At 37.1% G+C, this 13,992-nt stretch overlaps 3 protein-coding genes across 3 annotated transcripts; 1 reads left to right on the top strand and 2 right to left on the bottom strand.

Moving 5' to 3' along the window:
• Window positions 1–1,092: 1,092 nt before the first annotated feature.
• LOC126601260 (uncharacterized) lies at window positions 1,093–1,617 on the bottom strand. The gene has a single exon (XM_050267945.1). The coding sequence runs from the start codon at window positions 1,615–1,617 to the stop codon at window positions 1,093–1,095; it is 525 nt and encodes a 174-aa protein (XP_050123902.1).
• Window positions 1,618–7,116: 5,499 nt separating this feature from the next.
• LOC126603836 (lecithin-cholesterol acyltransferase-like 1) lies at window positions 7,117–9,538 on the top strand. The gene is made up of 2 exons (XM_050270825.1): window positions 7,117–7,660; window positions 8,370–9,538. The coding sequence occupies exons 1-2, from the start codon at window positions 7,266–7,268 to the stop codon at window positions 9,283–9,285; spliced, it is 1,311 nt and encodes a 436-aa protein (XP_050126782.1). The 5' UTR covers window positions 7,117–7,265; the 3' UTR covers window positions 9,286–9,538.
• LOC126603835 (uncharacterized) lies at window positions 9,221–12,941 on the bottom strand. The gene is made up of 8 exons (XM_050270824.1): window positions 12,773–12,941; window positions 11,903–12,359; window positions 11,128–11,796; window positions 10,498–10,944; window positions 10,210–10,382; window positions 9,936–10,119; window positions 9,584–9,708; window positions 9,221–9,395 (listed from the first exon to the last, which is right to left on the bottom strand). The coding sequence occupies exons 2-7, from the start codon at window positions 12,320–12,322 to the stop codon at window positions 9,619–9,621; spliced, it is 1,983 nt and encodes a 660-aa protein (XP_050126781.1). The 5' UTR covers window positions 12,323–12,359; window positions 12,773–12,941; the 3' UTR covers window positions 9,221–9,395; window positions 9,584–9,618.
• Between the last annotated feature and the right edge of the window lie 1,051 nt (window positions 12,942–13,992).

The following is a 13,992-nucleotide window of genomic DNA, read 5'->3' as shown; positions in this document are numbered from 1 at the left end:
GCCCAAAACTGGAGCTAAGTCCAAAAAAACTGCGATGTAATGCTCATAACAATATATTCTGGTGGGCCAAAAGCCCACAGATATTTTGTGAATCTACGTGACGATTTAAATGAAGTGGACATCACAAGAAAGCTCCAGAGCATTAAATAAAATTTCGGTTTTATCAAAAGCTTTAAATGATATGCATGACTTTGTGAAAGTATCAATTGTCATTGGCTTCAATTTCTTCGTCGTGATTCGGGGAAGGCGAAAGTTCGGAACTATTATCAAATACATGAGTAAAAACATAATACTATATTTATTAAGATATTAAATTATATGCGTGTATTTGATAATTTGAAATTTTGATATAATAATTGTATGTCTATATTATCATGTATTTGGTGTAACTGTTGCTCTGTTACATTATTGTTAAAATGTAAATTTTTCAATCACGTATATTATAATAATCCTCCATAATAACTAACTGTATATCTTGATTGAATTTTACGGTACAGAAAACTACTTACATCATCTCTTTCAAATTTTAAAGTACTAAAAATGTAAGTAATTTTGTTACTTACCTACGATAAAAACTAAAAATAAAAATAAAAATAAAACAATATAGTGTTCGTGCTGCATGTAATAGAAAGTCAACTTTTAAATTGGTCTTTTTTTTTTTTAATTACATTGTATGAATTTGAAATTGGACGTAAATCTGAAAGGACAAAATGTAATACTACTTATTTTTTTTCCCTTGCAACCAGAACAAATAAGACACCTAATCAAGCAATAACCCTAGTTTTCCTTTTCTCATAATTTTGCTTGTATTTGCAGCAAAGCATATTTAACAATCCTCAAAAAGGTCTTACGTATATATCCTTACTTCTATTGAAAGAGAAATTCGCGAGTTCAAATCTCATATGAACGAAAAGGAAAGGAAAATGCATATATACAAAACAAAACCGCTTCAATGATGACAGCGCTTCTAAATTGAATCAAAACCACAAAAGAATTGTCGGTCCTCTTGTAATTTGTTGGCTTCACTGTACAACTAAATATCAGCAGGTCTTGAATTCGACTGACGCCTAATTGGATGCGCTCGATCAACAATCAAAACGCAAAAGCACTTTTCTTTCTAACAGCATAGCTTCTGCTTCTAGGGTGCAATTCACCCTTGACATCAGCAGCACCTTCATCAAAATCCTCAGGCGCATCCTCATCAATCCTCCCCATGGCCACGGTGCACTTTGGCAAAACTGCCCGATTATACGATCCGATTTTCGATCCCATATCTGATCGCATAGTCGTGGTTGTAGCCGATCGCTTCATGTGCTCTTGCATGATCATGTTCACGTCCATCCTTTCCTCGTAGTTCCTTGCTGACGCAGCCCTAATAAGCTCTGAATAATCGTCATCTTCCCTTGACCTAGAAGAAGTTGTCTTAACGCTGTAGCTCTTGGGCAGGCCTCGACCGCAAGTACCACTAAATCCTCCAGGGGTACCGCCGTAGGTCAATCTGCCGCCCACGTCCGTGATGCTACCGACGTAACAGTTCTTGGCCTTGCCCAGAGCTCTGATGGGCACCGTGATGATTTTCATGAACATGTTCTGGTTATTCACCTTTGTCTTCCTCATGCTGTGCACAGATTACGTGACACCAAAACTACTGTAGGTTATACGTTGGAGGACCCGAAATTTTCCACTGCGAAAATCGGGTTTATGAGGTTTATGGAGAAAAATATGAGAAAACGGAGGAGGGGGAGGAGGAGAAGGAGGGTGTGATGTGAGGAAATATGGATTTTATATAGAATGGTTTTGTAGAGGGGTGAGCTAGAAATAACGTCGTTCAAACATGAGCAGCATATGAACAAGTAGAAGGTGGTGGGTTTCGACTTTTCAAAACCCACGAGATTGGGGAATTAAATAAAATTCAAAATAAAGAAATTTATAGATAAGAACAAAGAGCTGGTGGGGGTGAGTTCAATTTGTTGACAAAAGATAAAGTAGGCCAAAAAATTGAAAAAGAAGGTTCAAGTTTATTACTTTTTCCACATTTGATTTCTTAATTATTTATTTTTAATCTTACGTTTGTGCTTGGTGAATATATAATTTTTAAACATTCTTTTTCCCTCTATGAACAAGTTTTATTTATTTAATTAATTAAATAAAAATAAATAAAATCAGGAGATTGTAGCTCAGTGGTCAAGTTCAAAACCAACCACACCCTCATTTCTTGCAAAATAAGTTTTATTATTCTTTCATGGCAATTCTGTGTGTAAATGATAAAAAAACTTAATAAAAAACTAATTCAGTCAAATTCAATTCTAGTAGTGTTCTCAGCAGCAATGCCGTGCAAATATTTGACTCTGTCACAGTATGGACTGGTTCTCTCTTACATTACGTGATTATACGACTTACACCCTAAAAAGTAAAAACTCACCTTTTATTATACTGGATAATATCTATCCATGAAATATTCAACATAAAGGCAATACATAGCCCGGCCAGCCAACATATTTATTCAATTTGTGGGCACTTGTGGTCTATATTTTATCATTATCATATTATACACATGAATTAGCACATCACGTAATTATATCCGAATTGACTATAATACTTAGAAGTACTAATTGTAGCCAAGTCTATAACCTACAGTATAGGATTAATACATATAAGTATTATAGTCCGTTCGGATATTTGAAAAAAAAAATGAAGGAAACAAACCCCCATCCCCCATAAAGATGTTAATGACCTTTTTAATGAATTTATTTTACATCAAAATTTGAAAATTAAGGTTTTTTTTTTAAATAAGAATTAAATATCCAAAATAAGTAAATAAATATAAAAAGGCCAATTTACTGGCGCCCATTGTTTGTCGGTACTCGTTCATGTATTGTGTGTTTCTGAAAAAACAGCTTACATTATTGCAAGCGGCAGTCACATTTGTAATTAGCATGCGCACCAAAGTTTGACTTTGAAAAGATCATGCGATCAGTGGCTCTTGGGCGGTCCAAGAGTTTTTTTAGATAGAAACGGAGCGCAAAGCACGTAAAAAAAGTTTCAGTTTATTCACTTAGGTACTTTGTCAAACATTTGATAAGCGATATCGAGAAAATTTATCGAGCATTGTTTACACAACATGTCGAGTGTAGTCCTAGCAAGTATTACATCAAACACTTGTTAGGTACAAAAGGACCCATACAAAACATTCAGAGGATCCTCGAAAGACCTTAACATGTATATTTTCTAAACTCGGGATGGTCTTAGGACCACCTAGGTCCCAGTGTACATCCGCCTTTGCATGCGACAAGTCTTGTTTGTATGTTATAACGTGGCAAGTTTCCTAAATACTTGAGAAAATTATTAGGTAATTAGAAGAATTCAAGGCCCAAAATTTCACGATTCGTACCAAATATCGGCAGGAAAGCACAATATTACTGGCTCAAAATAAGATTTAGGTATAACTCCACTCAAAAGTAAAAAATCTGCCTAAACATAAACTTCAACTGTAAGCACACTGTTTTTTTGTTCACTGTATAAGCACATTGTATTGATACGCCACAACGCGCCACATGTTGTTAACTTTCATGTATTATAATAAAAATTAATAACTTGAGTGATATGTTATGAGTTTAATGCATGTATAATATTAACAAGCAGATACCCATGTTATATTATTAATAAGTGACACTATTTGGTAGTATGACCCTCATACTGAAAAGTTTACTTCTAGGGTGATCGACGAAAATTTCTTTATAATGAGTTATTCAATCTTATTTGAAAATCATAGCTCAGTCTCAATATGAAAAAAAATCAAAAATCAAAAATCAAAGCAATGAAATTAACAAAGAAAACCTTATGCATACTTGTTAAATTATGATTTGTGTGCAAGTAAGCATTGCTAACGCATAGATTGGTAAGGTTAACATTAGTGGTTTGTAGGGGGCTTTAGGATGTGAATACCAAGGGGTTTTGGGTTTAGTAGTAATGTATTTTTATTTTTATTTTTTGTCAAATGGTAGATTTGTTAGATTAGATATTAGATTAAGGAGCTAACGGGGTTCGAACTCACGCCGCAGTACAAAGATAACATTTCTCTCCACCACTATAGTAAAAGGCTATTGTGGTAGAAATTAGTAGTAATGTTATCACAGAGATAAATAATGATACACCCATAATCGGCGACGTTCATTGAAGTATTGTTGAATACTTGCATAGAGTTACAGATGTTATATGAAAGAGAAAAGGAGGCCTGGTTGAGGAGGTGGGGTGCAGGTCTCGCTACTCCAAAGCCTCTGGTGGATCGTTTAAGGATAGAGAACAATACTACTAAGTTTAGGGTTGTCTGGTGAACTCTCCTTTCTAGGTTTTCCTTCTTTTTTTTGGATGAATCCAGGGTATCCCCCACACATAGGTAAGGATTAAGGTCTAAAATATTGATGATATCGGAAATATCGGTAATTCAAAAACACATAAATTTCGATGGAAATATCGGGATATTATTGATATTGATAAAAATTGAATAAAAACCACGGAAATTGTAAGAGAAACTTGGAAAATTTTATTGAAACTTTGCATGATGTTTATTTAGTCAATTATCTATTAGTTTATCACAAAAAATTGGAAGGAAATGCATTGCATGATGGATTTAACTGATTTAAGTTGATTATATAGCGAGCTGTCAAACATTGTGAGTGTAGAAAATATGTAGTAATTAATGAAAGAAGTTTAAACACACCATAATCATTTATATATAATGAATTAGTACAATATTTTACACTTTATACATTGCATGGTAAGATACATGAGTGACTTAGGTGCCCCAATAATTGCATGGTAAGATACATTGCATACTAGAAAAAAATCTCTCCACCAAAGCTGTTATGAGCAATAATATCAAAGCCAATGTAAGAAGTTTAAATTGGCTAGGATTAGATCCTAAAAAATGTTAGGCGCTAGTCAAACAGCGGATTGGGAACTAGCAGCTAGGTGTCTAGGCGAGATCTAGGTAGGAGCCTAGATGGATTTAAATTATCATAAAATAAGCATTAAACAATATTTACATTGTTTTTAAAAAGTAATACGATATTTATAAATAATGTGAGAGTTTAAGATAAATACGGTGTAATCTTAAAAGAGAAAATAAAAATACATACAAGAATAAAAAAAAAGGAGAGAAATGAGTTAATAAACCACAAAAAAGATGGGGTCATAAGAGGAAAAAAAAGGAGGAAATTGGTAAACAAACATGTGGGGTAGAAAGATAAAGACCAGAAGAGAAGTGGTGGTTAGCACAATATTTTAAGAGAGAAAAAAAATAAACAAATGGTCAGCAGGATAATACTGGGATAAGGTGTTAGTACCTAATTTTTACTGACTTAGGTGGCCAAATAATTGTCCAACACCTATTATAAAACCCCACCCTCAAATAATTTGTAATTTCAGATATTTGTCCCTCAAAGTTAACGAATTTTACAATTTGGTCATTTGAACACTTACCCTATCCGGATGGGATTTCCTAACTCTTATCCTCCTATCACGACTTGCCACGTGGCAAGTCCCCATCTCTTTTCCTCTTCTCCTTTCCCGAGCCTCCCCCTCTCAGCTCACTTTTATCTCTCTCAAAGATCCCACTCACCTCTCATTCTCCATTTGAACCCAGACCCATGTCGAGGCACCGTCGCCACCCCGACATCGACAACATCACCACCATCACCTCGTCAACTCTCTCCCTCTTTTCCTCGTCTCGTCAACTCTCTCAACTCTCTCCCTCTCTTCCTCGTCTATAGCACGTCCTACGTGTCATCAGTGCACCCGCAGCAGCAGCAGCAAACCCTGGTGGGAAACAACGGCAAGAAGTTTAGGAAGGGGAAGTCGGCGAATGGGTCGGTGACAAAGAGCTGGAGCTTGAGCGATCCAGAGCTGCAGAGGAAGAAGCGATATTATCGATAATATTGTGATATTTTGACGATATTTAAGTAAATAAGTGTGAAAATATCGTCATCTAAAAAAACGATATTATCGGCGATATTTCGCCGATAATATCGATATTTTGGTTATTGGTAAGGATTAATCCCTCAAGCCGGGTCGGACCCTACTTGGGGGTTAAGCTCTCCCAATGTTGGCTTCTTCATTCGCATGGCTCGAACTCGAAACCTTGCTTAACCAGGTTTTCCTTCTTCTCTTATATAGAAGTCGGCAAGTGTGTTGACGATTGCCCTTCGATTAGGTCATGATGTCATCCTCTGCTTTCACGTAAGATTTGGAGGAATGAGGATTCTCTCCAGATACTCAACTTTTTGTGAGGATTCTAAGGATCATCAAATCCTATTTGTTTATCGTACATCGTACAATCAATTTTCATCAGATACTATTCACATTTAATTTTAAGTAAAAAAATTTAAAATGATTTATGACCGTACGATTTGAGGATCCCAGGATCCTCATTCGATTTGGAGCCCTTCATCTGTCTATTGCTCTCTTCACTTTACTTCGTGACACCTGGATAGTAGTCAGTGGCGGTTTGAAGGCAGTGACTGGGTTCGGTCTCGGTTTGCTTCTGCTCGGTAGCACATGCTAAATGCGATGCCAAGTCTGAGTTTTCCCTCCAAAGCCTGTCATGGGCGTAGGTTTGGGCTTCTTTCTTTTTTTTTTGGCAAACGGCGTAGGTTTGGGCTTTTCATTTGTCTTGGGTCCGTTTGTTGGACGTGAGTTTTTGTACATTTTTACAATGAGTCACTGCAAAAGGAATGTGTTGACAAGCGCGACTCCTAATTAATGAATTTAGTTCGACTATAGTTTTTGAATTCTATATGCAAATGATGTTTCAAATTAGTTTAAACTCGGAAAAAGGGATACGAACTAATTTGAACCAGTATGCCTAATTTTAATAATAAAATGAAAGAAAAAGAAAAATCATCTAAAATTTCAGTGCAAGAAAAATTGAACTTAAGATCTTTAATCTGACTTTGTGTAATGAGAAGTGATTTTCACATTTTTTTTTTAGTTTTTTGCACACCCCTCTTTGTTATTAGCCATTGAATTGAAAAATCAAATAAAACTAATAGCTAAAATTCAACGTAAGTGTAAATGGTGATGTATCATGCCCACTATAAATATCTTTATCTATGCTCCCCCAAACAAGAAGAATATGCATGCATTACGTTATCTCATTCTCAACCACAAACTTCTAGCAGAGCAAGATACTATGCACATTATCTATAACCCAAGGTCCCGAACAAGATGACAGCCAAATCCAAAACATCAGACCAGAGAACCAAATCATGAAGCCACCACGAGGATTGAAACTGTTGCTGGTGTTCTCATCAATGGTTTTGATGCTGTACAAGTGTCAGGCAGGAACTACCAACCTCCACCCTCTGATCTTAATACCTGGGAATGGCGGGAACCAGCTGGAAGCTCGGTTAACCAACGACTACAAGCCCTCCGGTCTGTTATGCAACCGTTGGTACCCGTTTCAGAAGAAGAAGGACGGCTGGTTCAGGCTGTGGTTCGACCCGACCGTCCTCATTGCTCCGTTCACCAGCTGTTTTGCTCAGCGAATGACGCTTTATTACGACGCAGTTTCCGATGATTACCACAATGCCCCTGGGGTCCAGACTAGGGTCCCTCACTTTGGTTCCACCGAGTCACTTCTCTACCTTGATCCCCGTCTCAAGTAAGCTATAACTTCGTGTTGTTTCATAACTGGGTGCCCTTCTGCATTTTTTTTTTACAGCAAATGGTTTTAAGAACTGATGAATTTATACTTGTTTGAAGGTTTAGAGTCTAAAGAATGATTGATTGGTTACTTAGATGACGGTCTGACAATATAACATATTAGATATAAGATACTATATTTTAGGAAAATTGCAAGATGATACCACTTAGGTTGTTACGGTTGTGCACAAATAACACTAGAAAGTTTATTTGTCATAATTTACCGTTCGGACACTTTAAATGTGAACGTACTTTATCTATAAAGAAATCTCACTGAAACACATTATATGTCGTGTAAATGGAAATTTTTGTCATTCCATGACTCATAAACGATTTGAAAATAAGAATAGTGCTTACTAAAGCTCGTGGGAACAACAGAAACAAAATAACTTCAACACAACAATTTTGTTGTTCCGATTAGCTTTAATCAACACAGTTATTCACCTAAACATTTAAAATCATGGAGTGGCGAAAATTTAACTAAAAATTACTCATGTATGCGCTATGCGGTACATTCACACTAAAAATAGTCTTTAAGTGGTAAATTTGGCAGAACATAATTCTATGGGAGGTGTATACACACCCTTAAGAATCTAGATGGTATTTATGCAAATTAAAATTAGTTGTGTTTGCACTAATAGTGGCTAGCTACATTTTTATATATATAGGCACATCACAGGATACATGGCACCACTAGTGGAATCATTGGAGAAGATTGGATATGTCAATGATGAAACCCTGTTCGGAGCTCCATACGATTTTCGATATGGTTTGGCACCAGAAGGCCACCCATGCCACGTCGGCTCCAAGTTTTTACAAGACCTAACACATTTGGTAGAAAATGCAAGCACTTCCAACGGAGGAAAGCCAGTCATACTTGTGTCACACAGCTTAGGTGGCCTCTTTGCTCTCCAACTCCTCAACCGAAACCCGCCGTCTTGGCGGCGAAAATTCATCAAACACTTGGTTGCACTCTGCGCGCCGTGGGGTGGCACTGTGGATGAAATGCTCACGTTTGCTTCAGGAAACACTCTAGGAGTCCCGTTGGTGGATCCGTTGCTGGTAAGGGGGGAGCAAAGGAGCTCAGAGAGCAACCTTTGGCTGATGCCGAATCCTGAAATATTCGGTCGGAAAAACCTGCTTGTGATCACCCCAAATGCAACATATTCGGCCTCCGATGTTCCAAGATTTCTTGACGACATTGGATTTGGAGAAGGTGTTCATCCTTATAAAACTAGGGTTTTGGGTTTAATGGAGGAGCTGGTAGCTCCTGGGGTGCCTATTACTTGTGTTGTTGGAAGTGGTGTGAAGACAGCAGAGACTTTGTTCTATGGAAGCAACAGTTTCGATGAGCAGCCTGAGATTGTTTACGGGGATGGAGATGGGACTGTGAACATGGTGAGCCTGTTGGCACATGAATCTCTGTGGTCCGATACGAAAAATCAAACTCTGAAAACGATCAGAGTTCCGGGAGTGTCTCATACAGCAATGCTCAAAGATGAAGATGCACTTGATGAAATAGTTAGGGAAATTTCTGGTATTAATTCCCAGTTAAGTTTTGTTGAGAATGTAAGCGTTCAATGAATGAATGGTTATGTGGGGATACTAGCTATTCTTCTATTTCGGACGTCACCGCTCCATCGCCTTCAACTGGCCACGAACATGGAATATTGAAATTGATGGAGTTGGACGACCTGGAGCAATTATTCACAAGGCAAGAGATTGCTGCAATCATTCAGGCAATAACATTTTTACTGTAAAAACTGAATTTATAACTATTTTACTCAATTCTGTTGACATGAGATAAAAGTATGAATTATTTGCCTATAAAACTAAATTCAATGAATACTGACAGAAGAAACAACTAAATTCAAAGGCTTACAAGTTACAATTGAAGAGCACTCTGCATTACTATTATCACAAATCTGGCAACGAAAGTGCACTACTGTCTTTTAGTGTCTTGCGCGCACGCCAAGATACATCAGAAGCTGTCTTTGATGTTCCCATCTGTAAATTTGAGGAAAGAAAGAAGGTCTTTAGTAGATTAAGCAAGTCCTGATATCGGATTACAAACTAGAACAAAACAATAGTGTCGTTCGCAGAATCGCAATTCATTTGCTTAATTATGTCCAAGAAAACAATCTGGAAAAAGAAAAGTAGCCTTCTTGTTACAAAAGGAAATTGCAGTTTTTCTAGATTCTAGAGATGCTTGCATAAGCCAGAGGAAATCTCACCTTGGTCTCCATAAGCCAGAAATCTCGCCACAGGCTTGAATCTTGGTCGTAAGTCTGTAGTGCAGAAAAATACAACTTCCGGGCATTTTCAAGACCAGTTTTATCACCATTTGATGCAAGGTTTGTTTCCAATTCAATGCAGGTCCTATATAGAACTAGCCCAGGGCGTGGTAAGCCGGTAAAGCTGAAATTCAACTGATACAAGCTTAGACACTTCTTTGTAAGAAAACTGCATAATCTAAGATGAAATATAATAATGGAAGAAAGGGCCTACCGCTTATACATCTCTCTAGCATGTGCAATTCCATCTTTTTGAAGAACAAAATTAACAATAACAGAAGAGAGGGAAAATCCTTCATCACTGCCACGATATTCAATTAACGATGTAACAGCAACCTCAACCAACATGTCAAAATAATGTTTTTGACTGGCAAAGAATTTAAGGGCCTGCATTATGTGGTAACGTTAAAACTGTTCTCACCAAGATAATTGGTAATTACTCACAGTTGGTAATTACAATCATAGTTGGAGTTCATCAAATTGAAATGTATAGATAACATACCATTACCCACAAGCTCTCAGCTTCTGAAATGGACAGTCTTGTCAAACCATCTTTTACAAGTTCAAAGATCGATAGCAGCGTATCTTTGCTCGGAGAAATAAGATCCCTTGTGAAGTGCTTCATTTCAATCGAGGCCCATAATACCCGTACCTTTGCTGAATTCGGAAATTTTCCGCAACAAAGATTTTGTGCCAGTTTCCGAGCTTCATCCACTCTTCCAAGTTGCAAATAAATTGAGATATGCTCACAGGCAAGTTCCTCATTAGTGCACCCGATTGTATCAGCCTTTTGGTAAAGGCCCAAAAGATGTGATATATAACTAGCAGATTGATTGTCTAGAGAAGGCTTGTTGTCTCCTATTAGAAGAGCTACAGTACCCATCAGAAACTTTGCATAGTGCTTGAACATTATGGCCGAAGGCAAAACTTTTATGGCATCCTCGTAGACCTACCCACAGCATGACATCCATTTTATTTGTCAAACAATTATAGATAGGGACATAAGATATATACAAACGGAATCTAATTCAGTTTCAAAACAAAGCATAGGTGTTGACCAATTATTCAATAGAAGACTAAATAAACAATTCTAGTACTACAGGATTTAGTCGGTGATGCATGCATTTAATACCTGAATGGCTTTTCCAATATGAGAAAATGTGATTTCTTCACTCATCTCCTCCTGTGTACTTGCAGGACTGTATTCGAATTTAGCAAGCCAATCCCAATACTCTGGTTCTGTTGAGAAGTCTCTCTTCATGTCACTTAGTACTTCCTCACGCATTTCCCCAGACTTAGCCAAGTTGATAGGTTCCAAGATCTCCAAAAACCGCTTTCTCAGGGTAAAGCTAGAGGGAAGAGATTTAACTGCTTCACTGTATATGGTTTTTATCACGCCAAAACCTACCTCTTCTAACTTATCAACTTTCTTCGTTGACTTGCTTTCTTCGATATCTGACCCTTCATTATTATCATCATTTTCTCTTTCTTCATTGAGAGGCATGTATAAATCTTTGTTTTCACTTTTCCATTGTTGCTCATCAGCACTAATCTTATCACGAACCAGACTGCCCTCATCCTCTCCAAGAGCAACCTTCCGAGCCTTTAGTTTATTAAGGAATGTGAGTTCCATCCGAAGATACTCTATCCAAAGATCTTCTGAATTTTTGCAAAATCTCAACCCCTGTAGCATTGTATTACGGGCAGCTTCGACATTTGAGTAGTTGTCAAATTCCCAAGCAGCTTTATATATCCAAACAGATGGCTGCTTGGAATGAAACCCGATTACCTTATTCAAGACCTACAGAACAATCCCAAATCCGAAATAAAAATAAATCTACCGAAACAAGTTTAAATGCAGTAATCAACACTTAACTTTTAAGTTAAATTCACTCGGTAACAATTACCTCCTTGATCCTACCATTTCGTCGCTCTTTACAAAAGTCTAGGTAGCGAAACCAGAGTTCAAGATCGCCAGTGAACCTGGTGACGGCAAGCCTATAAATATCAAGAATCCTCCTGACACCAGCAAAGTCCGAAACCGACTTCCTCTTCCTCTTTTTCTTCATCTTCGTCTCCTCATTATCTTCCCGCTCAGGCAACTTTGCCTTTTTCCTCAAGCACCTTAGCTTGTCGACCTTAGTCTCGTAGTCAATGTAGGCAAGGTAGTCCTCCTTGAGTGGGCTCGGCCGCTTGAGCCGGAATTCAAAATTGCGACGCTGCTTGACAATCTCAGCAAGCTCACGTCTCGTGAATAGTTCCTCCTTCTCCAGGTCGTCCAACTCCGGGAGCATACGCTCCATCCGGTACTGGACCACATCCGCCATTTTTGCTTACGGCTAACAGAGTCGACTGCCGGACCAACTGGGAATATAAATTCATGTCAATGACAAATAACAATACCTCTTATCTACTTTCTCAACATGAGAGCTGGTAACAAACAAAGTGGCAGCTTCGTAAAATTGTTGAGCTACATGTCGGTTTACTACAATAAGCATTCTACCCAGAACCCCCAAATTCAAAACCCTAATTTTAAAAACACAATTTCAATTCCCAGAACTTAAATCTTACTGTCTAAGTTTAACTAAGTGAGTGGACTACCGGAATCGAACCCAAAATTTACAGTCCCTAAAATAAATTTCAAAAACTTTAAAGTAAATTTACGATCTTTAGCTTAAACAGGAAAGAACCAGCCGCTCATAAATCACCAAAAAATCAAATTTCTTGGTCAGGGAGAAGAAAATGAATGCAATGAGCTGAGAAAATTACATACGTACCTGTTAGCTGCACAGAGACTGCAATGGAACCGAGTGCTGCTGAGTGCTGAGGTAGAAAATCGATCGAGAAGACACGCCTAGGGATTGAGCTTTTTTTTTCTTTTTAATGAAAAAATAAAAAATGTTTCTTTTAGGGTTTTAGGGGTTTAAGCGACGTAGGAGAAGTGGGCTAAAGTTGGGCTTCAGTGGGCTTAACATCAAAAGAATTTGGTTGATTTTCTCTCTTCTTTTTTCTTTTTTTCTTTTTTTTTTGGTGATAAACGGTGCTAAAGCCCAAAAACAAACGATCGGCAAGGCAGTCCGCTACCGTCTTACGCTATTTGTAGATATAGAAAGAGATCGTATCTCTTCTTTCAAAGTATGCTGATCAAGTGATCCGGATTCTTGAAATTTGATTTAACGGTAAAAAATTATTATAACTTTTAAATGTTTTTACTAACTTTTTTATTTTTAGTCGTTGGATCAAATTTCAAAGGTCCAAATTACTTGATCTGTGAGTTTTGGAGGAAGAGATCCGAAGAGGATCTCTTTCATGTAGATATAATGCATGATGCAGTTTCATTACGACTCATGAAATCTCAACACTCCAATATGATATTTGCCAGAAAAAAAGACTTGGAAAAAAAAATAACTGTAAGGAAATACATGGTCTTGGAGTTAACAGACTTGGCGCAAAATCAAGGATTTATATAGTCTTTCACTTAGTGGGATAAAATTTTGTTATTACGGTTGTTTTACGTTACAATTTTAAAACGGTGCTCGATAATCTACATAGTCTATTTTTAAAATCACTATTTTAAGATTCATTTCTAAAAAATAAATCAACCAAATTCTCTTACGATAAAGATATAAAGTTTTCTACATTTTTTTTTTGCTCGATATGCAAATAACTTAGCTCTAATTCCACGATGGAATTTAATAATCAACCCAAACCCTGCAAATAACTTAACTTTAATACTGAATATATAAATTTTAACTAGTCCAAAGTGGGTGTATCTACCACTATCATTGTATCTTATGAGTTCAACCAACATTTAGATCAATAAAATTCACTAATTTATTTGGTGCATGTACCACAATTCTTTCAAGAAGTGGGGATCATATCGATGGAGTCAATAAACGAAGATAGAAGTGTGGAACAAAAGGATTGTTTTTTGCTCATCACCCTTAAGTGGCGGTAATGCTCACAATTCCATTTATATCTGTTCATTACACATATA

This window comes from Malus sylvestris, chromosome 15 (assembly GCF_916048215.2).
Source record: "Malus sylvestris chromosome 15, drMalSylv7.2, whole genome shotgun sequence".
Lineage (NCBI taxonomy): Eukaryota > Viridiplantae > Streptophyta > Magnoliopsida > Rosales > Rosaceae > Malus > Malus sylvestris.
Note: the sequence above shows the minus strand (reverse complement) of the source record. Positions and strands in the feature narration are given on the sequence as shown.

Excerpts from the sequence above, each read along its gene's own strand:
- LOC126601260 (XM_050267945.1), bottom strand. The coding sequence starts at position 1,617 with ATGAGGAAGACAAAGGTGAATAACCAGAACATGTTCATGAAAATCATC.
- LOC126603836 (XM_050270825.1), top strand. The coding sequence starts at position 7,266 with ATGAAGCCACCACGAGGATTGAAACTGTTGCTGGTGTTCTCATCAATG. Across the intron at positions 7,661-8,369 it reads TACCTTGATCCCCGTCTCAA|GCACATCACAGGATACATGG; the intron begins GTAAGCTATAAC and ends TTATATATATAG.
- LOC126603835 (XM_050270824.1), bottom strand. The coding sequence starts at position 12,322 with ATGGCGGATGTGGTCCAGTACCGGATGGAGCGTATGCTCCCGGAGTTG. Across the intron at positions 11,797-11,902 it reads GAAATGGTAGGATCAAGGAG|GTCTTGAATAAGGTAATCGG; the intron begins GTAATTGTTACC and ends ATTGTTCTGTAG. Across the intron at positions 9,709-9,935 it reads TCTGGCTTATGGAGACCAAG|ATGGGAACATCAAAGACAGC; the intron begins GTGAGATTTCCT and ends TCAAATTTACAG.